The sequence below is a fragment of the Canis lupus genome, chromosome 5 (genome assembly GCF_048164855.1).
Source record: "Canis lupus baileyi chromosome 5, mCanLup2.hap1, whole genome shotgun sequence".
Classification (NCBI taxonomy): Eukaryota; Metazoa; Chordata; class Mammalia; order Carnivora; family Canidae; genus Canis; species Canis lupus.
In genome coordinates, this window is record NC_132842.1 from 59,426,799 (window position 1) to 59,434,997 (window position 8,199).

Here is an 8,199-nt window from a genome sequence, read left to right on the forward strand (position 1 = left end):
GGCCTGTGGCTGGGGGGCTACTATAGTTCCCTCCCCATAGGTAAGGAAACCCCAAGGCAGAGAAGTCAGGGAACCTACTCACACCCGCATGGTTAGTAAGCAGTCCACCCTGGATCTGGACTTGGATCTGCCCGACTCTGAAGCCCTCACCCTAGTGCCTGTGGCAGGCTACCCCCAGACCTCGGGGGGCCCAGGTCGAGTAGTGGAGCACTGGGTGGTGGGTGGCTGCAATGCCACTTGTTCTGACTGAGGGCCTGGTCGAGCTTGAGACGGCCTGTTCACACTGCACAAAGGACTAAGGGGTGCTTGCCCTGTGCCTGGGGCTGTTCCAGGCCCTGACAAGTGGCCATGAGCCTATGGATGCTGTCGCTGCCCTCACAGGGCTCACTGCAGCTGGGGGAGCAGATGGTGATCATGAATCACCCAGAGAACCCCAACACTGCCCCTGTTACCAGGGCTGGGGAGGGGCTCTAAGAGCCCCTTGGTGTCTGACAGGGCTGTTGCAGGGCTTCCTGGAGGAGGCAAAGGCACAGCTGAGGCCTGGATAGTGAGCTGGAGTGGACAGGTGAAGGGGAAGGTAGGGACATGCTGGATGTAGTGGGGAGTTGTTCTTCCTTCCAGGAGCACTGAGATATCACTGAAGGGCTACCGCAGGGAGAGGGCACAATCAGATCTATGCCCCCCGGCACCCCAGGGCTGCCTGTTGCCTGTGCCCATTCCGTGTACCGGTCGTCCACCTACTGTTGGGTTCTGTTTTCCCATCTGATTGCCAAGCTCTGTTCAGGCATCCATGGAGCCCTTGAATGACGGAACAAGTCCCTTGGCTTACTGGGACCCATGCCCCTCATTATATAGAGGGACACGGAAGTCCAGAGATATAGTGTCCATTTGGTGTCCTACCCAGACTGGATGCAGTGCCTGAGCCCCACAACTGACCTTTCCTCCTGGTCCCCAATGTGAAAGTCCCACTCTCAGCTGGTTTGCCCAGGAAGAAGGTGTACTAGTACATTAATTCATGATAGTGTGAGTGATAATAGCATTGTGGGTGGCCTTGCTTAGAAGGCTAGGGGTGTCTGAGCCACTAGCCTGCTCAGGACACCAAAGGACCCCCGTGGTAAGGCCATCTGATCTTGACCCAGCTTGTACCCTTCTCCCTGACACAATCCAGGGAACATCCGGGTAATTGCTCGTGTCCGGCCAGTCACCAAAGAGGATGGGGAAGGGCCTGATGCGACCAATGCTGTGACCTTTGATGCCGATGACGACTCCATCATCCACCTGCTGCACAAAGGAAAGCCTGTATCCTTTGAGCTGGACAAGGTCTTCTCCCCACGTGCCTCACAGCAGGATGTGAGTATGGCCCTATGGGGAAAGGGACAACAGTGGAGAGCGGGGAGACACACAGGGAGAGATGATGGGGGCATGGACAGAAAGAAATGTAAGAGTTAGGGAGACCGGATGGAGAAACCTGGGGTGCTGGGATGCCTTGTTCCTTTCACTGGAGGAGAGAAGGCGGGGGGGAGCTAAGACCGAGGCTGAGAAGCTCTGCAGGGAGGAGATTCAAGGATAGCCTATAGCACCCACATGGTCCTCCCACACCTACAGCCATGCCCACTCTTGGCCTCTCCCATCCACATGCCCATGCCCACCCACAGAGCCCCTCCCACCCATGCAGCCCTTCCTCCTACACTCACAGCCCCGCCCACCCACCTGACCCTGGGGGGCTTTGCTTCTCCAGCTGGAGTTCCTTCCCACAGGTCTTCCCTAGGACTCCCCCCACCCGCTGCCCCCAGCCCCCGGCCTTGTGAGAGCCATGTGGTGTCAGCTGAGTTCTTGTCTCATCTCTGCCAGGGCTGACCGGCCAGGCCTGTCCTGCCTGTACCCTCCTATCCTGCACTTGGCTTTACCTTTGCCCCATCCTCTGTCTGCTGGCAGGTAGACCGGCTACAGGAGGCGCCAGGCACATGCTGACCTCTGCCTTCATTTTGCTGAGCCCTCCTTTAGTGTGGGAGAAGCCAGAGGTGTGGGCCTCTGAGCTCCAAGGCTGGGCAGCCCTTCCTCGGGTGCTGGCGGGCCGGGGGCACTGCCCTAGCTTCCCTTCAGTCTTGGCAGCCCGATTGCCCATTGATGTCTGTTGTGACTTATTAGTCATACATTCTTCCCCAGTGAGCCACTGCCCAGTAACAACACGCGCTGTATTACTGAAGGAGAGAAGGGTTGGGGAGGCGGCTGGACTTGGAGCTGGTGGGGAGCCCAGGGGGGCTCACAGTCTACATCCCCTCCCCAGGTGTTCCAGGAGGTGCAAGCCCTCATCACCTCCTGCATCGATGGCTTCAACGTCTGCATCTTTGCCTATGGCCAGACGGGTGCCGGCAAGACGTACACGATGGAGGTGGGTACTGGCTGCGAGTGAGGACCACCCCTTTGATGCCCTTTTGCTTTCGGGTTTTGTGCAGTACAGGAGCAGAGCTGGGAGTTATCTGTGTTAGCCCCAGAGGGCCACCTTGCCCAGGTGGACCTGTGATGGTCCCAGTGGATGTGGGGAGGGGCAGGTATGCAGCCAACAAACTCCGGCATCAGAGGAATTTCCACCCGAGGTCAGAGCCTAGGGCAGACCACCTGTATGTCTCTCAAGATGGGCTTTCATGTCTCCCACACGCATTTATTGGGCTCCTGCTGTACATCTGCCCTGTGCTGGGCCCTGGGGTATTAGGATGAACGAGGGCAGTCTCTGCTCCCGGGGCCAGGGCAGGGCTGTTTCCCCCTGCTTGTGCCCAAGCCTTCTGGGTGTGGTGCGGCAGGACATGGGAGCATTGAGAGAAGACCGATAAAAATGGAAGGTAGCCCTGGGACTGTCTTTGGTTTGTTAGCATTTCTCTGGCTCTTGAGGGGTTGCTGTGGGCTTCTCTGGGAAAGGGTGAGGACAGGTGTCTCAGTGTCTGGACAGGGCAGTGAGAAGACTGGACAGGTACCTTTTGAGGAGGCTGCCATGGTGCCTCTTTCTTCCCAGTCTGGACCCTAGTTCTGGGATTGAGGAGACTGATTATTGGGGGGCAGGCCAAGTAAGGTGGGGGGCACGGGGTCAGGTGGCTCCTAACTGTGCCTTGGGTGCTCAGAGTGGGGGTGACCCCCGGGAGCAACAGTACCTGCTGCAACAGTATCCGCTGAGGCCCATGTACATTGGGCACCATTCTGGGTGCCGGGCACGCTGTGACCACAGAGCGTCTGCCTCCCGGAGCCAGCCCGCCACTGGGGAGACTGCCGTGCCCACAGCAAATCAGGCCGTGTCCTGTCAGGCGCCAGGGAGAAAACTTAAAGCTGAATATGAGGAATTAGGCATTTGGGTGGAAGAGAAGGCCCCTGCCCAAGGAAGTGACACTGGAGCCATGGGGATGTGTGGGGAGGAGCATTCCAGGCACCGGGATCAGCAGGGCTGAGTCCCCAGGGCTGGAGCGTGCTAGGGGCTCTGAGGCCTGGCAAGGAGGCCTGAGCAACAGGTGGAGGGCGTGGGAGGTGATACTTAAGGGGAGGCGACGGCTCAGGTGAGGACTCCAGATTTCTTTCCAGAAGGGCTGGCCAGCCCATCCAGCCCCAGAGCACTCGTGGCTCTGCCTGTGTCTCCCTTCTACTACCCACAGAGCCCTGCTCATGGTCCCCGTCCCCCGACATGAGCCACCCTCCGGGTGGTGGCAGGGAAATCATAGATTCCCAGTACCCCCTCCCAGGGGCCCCCCCAGGACCAGGTATGCACCTGGCACTCAGCAGCCCTCGTGTGCCGGCCTGCGCCAGGTGCTTCACCCAGTGCTCTGCTTTAAGTCTCAGGCTAGTCTGGGCAGGGCAGTGCCATGGAACAGTGGGGAAACAGGCCCCAGAAGGTGACGTTGCTTGCAGCTAGTGGAGGGTGTTTGGGGGCAGCCCAGCAGGCAGAGGAGAGGCCTGGTTCACTGGGCCTTGCTTCTGCCCTCAGGGGACCCCTGAGAACCCCGGCATCAACCAGCGGGCCCTGCAGCTGCTCTTCTCCGAGGTGCAGGAGAAGGCGTCCGACTGGGAGTACACCATCACTGTCAGCGCGGCCGAGATCTACAACGAGGTCCTCAGGTGGGAGGCCCTGGCACGGGGCACAGGCCTCCGGGTGGTTCGTGGTCCTCAGGGCCGTGCAGAGCCATGTGGGATGCAGATCGGAGTCGGGGCTATGGTCCTGCCTCAGCCCCGCGGCAGGGTGGTCCCAGGCCCCTGCCCCACACCAGCAGGTGTCAGGGAGAAGGATGTCCAGACCAGACGGAGGTGCTCCTCTTGCCTCTGTGTCTACTCATTGTCCCTGTAGGCTGCACCAGGTGGTGATAAATGAGCATGGGGATTTGGGGGGGCCCCGCCCACAAGAGCTCAGTGCACCGTTAGGGCAGGAGTGGCGCCATAAGACTTTGGGGGAACACTCAGTCTCTGCCGCTCAGCAGACTGTCAGGGAGGGGCTGGAGGAGAGAGGGGTTTAGCCCAGTGGTTAAGGAAGGCTGCCTGAAGGTGCGATGGGGTGGGGGAGCGATCCAGGTGTGCGGGGGTGTTCCAGGTGGAGGGGGAGCAGGGTGCAGTGCAAGCAGAGGTGGGAGGAGGGAGTGACCATCCAGCCTGTCCCTGCAGGGACCTGCTGGGGCAGGAGCCCCAGGAGAAGCTGGAGATCCGTCTGTGCCCCGACGGCAGCGGGCAGCTGTACGTGCCAGGGCTGACCGAGTTCCAGGTGCAGAGCGTGGCGGATATCAACAAGGTGCAAGGCCGGGGTGCCTGGGGAGGTTCAGGAAGCGCTGGGGAGACCCAGTCCACCGGCAGAGCCCAGCTGGCACGGGACTCGCATGGGCAAGTCCCACGCCCGGGGGACCCCTCACAGGGGTACTTGGGGATAGGGTGGCGGCAGAGATCTCACTCCAAACCCTGTGCTCCTGTCCTCCCCGCTCGCTGCCAGGTGTTTGAGTTTGGCCACACTAACCGCACCACAGAGTTCACCAACCTGAATGAGCACAGCTCCCGCTCGCACGCCCTGCTCATCGTGACAGTGCGCGGGGTGGACTGCAGCACTGGCCTGCGCACCACAGGTGAGTGAGGGCCATGGGCGGCCTGGCTGGAGGACCCCTGGCACCACCCCCACGGGGGCCGCCTTGACCTGCCCGCCTCCTCTCTGCCCCCCTGCAGGGAAACTGAACCTGGTGGACCTGGCGGGCTCGGAGCGCGTGGGCAAGTCGGGGGCTGAGGGCAGCCGCCTGCGGGAGGCACAGCACATCAACAAGTCGCTGTCGGCTCTGGGGGACGTCATTGCGGCCCTGCGCTCCCGCCAGGGCCATGTGCCCTTCCGCAACTCCAAGCTTACCTACCTGCTGCAGGACTCGCTCAGTGGGGACAGCAAGACCCTCATGGTGGTGCAGGTGAGGACCTCTGGTGAGCTGCAGGCTGGGAGGGCTCGGCCAGCAGCACGACCGGAGACCCCCTTCCTCTGCGGCCCAGGCTCCCCAGGCTGTGTGGGGAAGGGACCCTTGTCCTCCCTCAGCAGCTCCAAAGTCAGTGAGCATGCTGCCCCTCCCAATTCTGGGGGTGGGGGAGGAGGCCTGCTGGCCGGGGTGTGAGCTCTTGTGTCCCATAGGTGTCCCCTGTGGAGAAGAACACCAGTGAGACTCTGTACTCCCTGAAGTTCGCTGAGAGGGTGCGCTCTGTGGAGCTGGGCCCTGGGTCCCGCAGGGCAGAGCTCGGGTCCTGGTCTAGCCAGGAGCATCTGGAGGTATAGGGACTGTCGTGGGCAGGAAGGAGGGCCTGGGATGGGGGACAGACTGGGGTGGTGGGGAAGGGAGGATGCCAGAAGGGGCTGGCGCCAGAACTTGAACCCAAGAGCCTCACTATTTTAGATATTTGTTTATTTAAGGAGGGGTGGGGGAGAGAGTGTGGGCACAGGAGCGAGGAGGTGGCAGGGAGTGGGGGAAAGGGAGCAGCAGACTAGCCCTGAGTGGGGAGCCTGACTCGGGCCTTGGTCCCAGGACCCCAGGATTATGACCTAAACTGAAGGCAGGGATCCCTGGTGTCTCAGTGGTTAAACACCTGCCTTCAGCCCCGGGCGTGACCCTGGAGTCCTGGGATCAAGTCCCGCGTCAGGCTCCCTGCACGGAGCCCGCTTCTCCCTCTGCCTGTGTCTCTGCCTCTCTCTCTGTCTCTCATGAATAAGTAAATAAAATGTTACAAACAAACCGCAGGCAGATGCTTAGCAGGCAGATGCTTAACTGGCTGAGCCACCAGGTGCCCCTGCCAGGGGCTTCTCTCATCTAAACACTTCTTAGCCTCAGAGCGCCCTGTGGTGGTCCTCAGCTGGCTGGGGGGCGGGCGGGTTGCAGGCTGGCACGCAGGTGCTCAGTAGTAGCTCAGGGCCCTTTAACATCCATTATCTCAGCTAATTCCTTCAGTAACAAGGTGGGGCTCACCTCGTCATACCCATTTTGCAGGAGGTTGGGGAGGGGAACGCAGGGGTGGAGCACGGTGAAGGGGGGAGCCAGGGCAGCATGGCCCCTGCCCACCTGCTCACCCCTGCCCACAGTGGGAGCCAGCTTGCCAGACCCCACAGCCCTCAGCACGGGCACACTCAGCCCCTGGCTCTGGGACCAACAGCCGCCCAGGCTCTATCCGGAGGAAGCTGCAGCCCTTGGGTAAGCCCTTGGGGAAGGGGCCACTGTGGGGTTGGGGGTGGGGGTGAGCCTCCTTACAGGTGGATAGCCACCAGACTGCCCTTGCCTGAATGGACTTTTCCTTTTTTTTGTTTTGTTTTGAAGTTTATAGAAGTCCTCCAGAACCTGTTATACAAATTTTTCTGGCCCTGGGAAGTAGTCAGTCAGGAAGTAGTCAGGACAGGACACTGCTAGGCCCATTTTACAGATGGATAGTCAAAGGCCCTTTGGAGAGGCGGTAGCATAAGGGGAACCCAGACCTCGGGGCTCCTAGCAGGGCTGCTGATTTGAGGCCCAGGAGGCAATTCTCTGAGGCTGGCCTCAAGACACCCCTGCCCTGGGCCTGGATTCCTGGGGAGGGAGGGTGAAGGGCAGGGCCCACCCATGTCCCAGGTGAGGAGTGAGCCCAGCCACAGGCCTGGCATCCAGAACCCCAGCCCTCTGAGTGGCCCCACACTCACAGAGGGGCCTGGCAAGGGCTGGAGTCCAAGGAGGTAGGGGCCACAGGGTCCCGGGGAGTCCCAGCCCCAGGCAAGCCCACCAGTGAGACACCTGTTGCTTTGATTTCAGCCTGACGGCTGGGGCTGCAGAGTCTCCAGGTGAGTGTGGGGCCAGGGGCCCGGGCCCGCCTGCCCGCCTGCCTTGGGTTGCAGGGCTGTGCCGGGGAGAGGGCTGCTCAGGGCGGGCCTGTCCTGCTGCTGCCTGCTGTCTGTGCTTCTCCCTGGCTCCCTCCCGATCGCGTGCACAGAGGCTGACGAAGCCTTTTCCCGCTCCCGCAGGGAAGTCCAGGCCGGTGCCTGTGTGACGGACGCATCCACCCTGCCAAACCGGGGACTGGATCCACCTGCTGTAGCACCAAGAGCCCAGGAGGCGAAGGCCAGAGTGGAGGCATCTCTTCTGCCTCGTATCCACTCAGAAATGAGAAAACATGTTCCAAAGGAAATGGTGTCTCTCGGCAGTGGGTGTGGGTGCAAAAGGCCCGGGCTGGAAGGGCAGAGATGGCCCACTCTGCCTGGCAGGCCCGGGCCGTCAGCAGATCCTCGTGGGGAGGGCAGGAGTGTGGGAGGCTGGGCCTCTGGCCTGGGCCAACTCGCTCCAGCCTGCAGGGCCTGTCTGTAACGGGTGGGCTGAAGAGCCCCCAGCAGGCCCAGGAGCCGTGAATCTGGGCAGTCGGTGGGCACGCTGGGGCAGCCCTGGCCCCCTTCCCCTCCGAGGCAGGCCCCGAGTGGGTACGTGTATAGTGTGACTAGGTGTACATAGGAGTGTGGCCCTCCCTGCCGAGGGCTGGGCTGTATTTATGGCTGGTGGGAGGCCAGTGGGTGGGGATCCTGCTGCTCCCCTCATCTGCCTGGCACCAGGCTCTCGCCTTGCTCACTGGCCTCTTGACATTTTCCTCCTCTGAAATCCTATTTAAGAACTTTTGGAAGCTTAGCCATTTTTACTTATTAAAATAAAAACCTTTTTACACAACGATAGTCTGAGAGTTGGGTCTCTTGAGCTCCTGGTC

The 8,199-nt window shown here is 61.0% G+C and overlaps 1 protein-coding gene across 8 annotated transcripts in view; it reads left to right on the forward strand.

Annotated features, from left to right (window-relative positions):
• The window catches only part of KIFC3 (kinesin family member C3), a 37,941-nt gene extending 29,779 nt beyond the window's left edge, over positions 1-8,162 (forward strand). For 7 of the 8 annotated variants that reach the window (XM_072826932.1, XM_072826939.1, XM_072826935.1 and 4 more), the window contains 9 exons: positions 1,169-1,350; positions 2,288-2,392; positions 3,968-4,098; positions 4,636-4,759; positions 4,955-5,084; positions 5,182-5,411; positions 5,627-5,761; positions 6,566-6,674; positions 7,472-8,162. In XM_072826932.1, the coding sequence (XP_072683033.1) occupies positions 1,169-1,350; positions 2,288-2,392; positions 3,968-4,098; positions 4,636-4,759; positions 4,955-5,084; positions 5,182-5,411; positions 5,627-5,761; positions 6,566-6,674; positions 7,472-7,497 (1,172 nt within the window). In that variant the 3' untranslated portion in view covers positions 7,498-8,162. Of the gene's footprint in view, positions 1-1,168; positions 1,351-2,287; positions 2,393-3,967; positions 4,099-4,635; positions 4,760-4,954; positions 5,085-5,181; positions 5,412-5,626; positions 5,762-6,565; positions 6,675-7,262; positions 7,292-7,471 lie in introns of all 8 variants that reach the window. The other variant, XM_072826931.1, reaches the window with a different exon arrangement.
• The last annotated feature ends 37 nt before the right edge of the window (positions 8,163-8,199 follow it).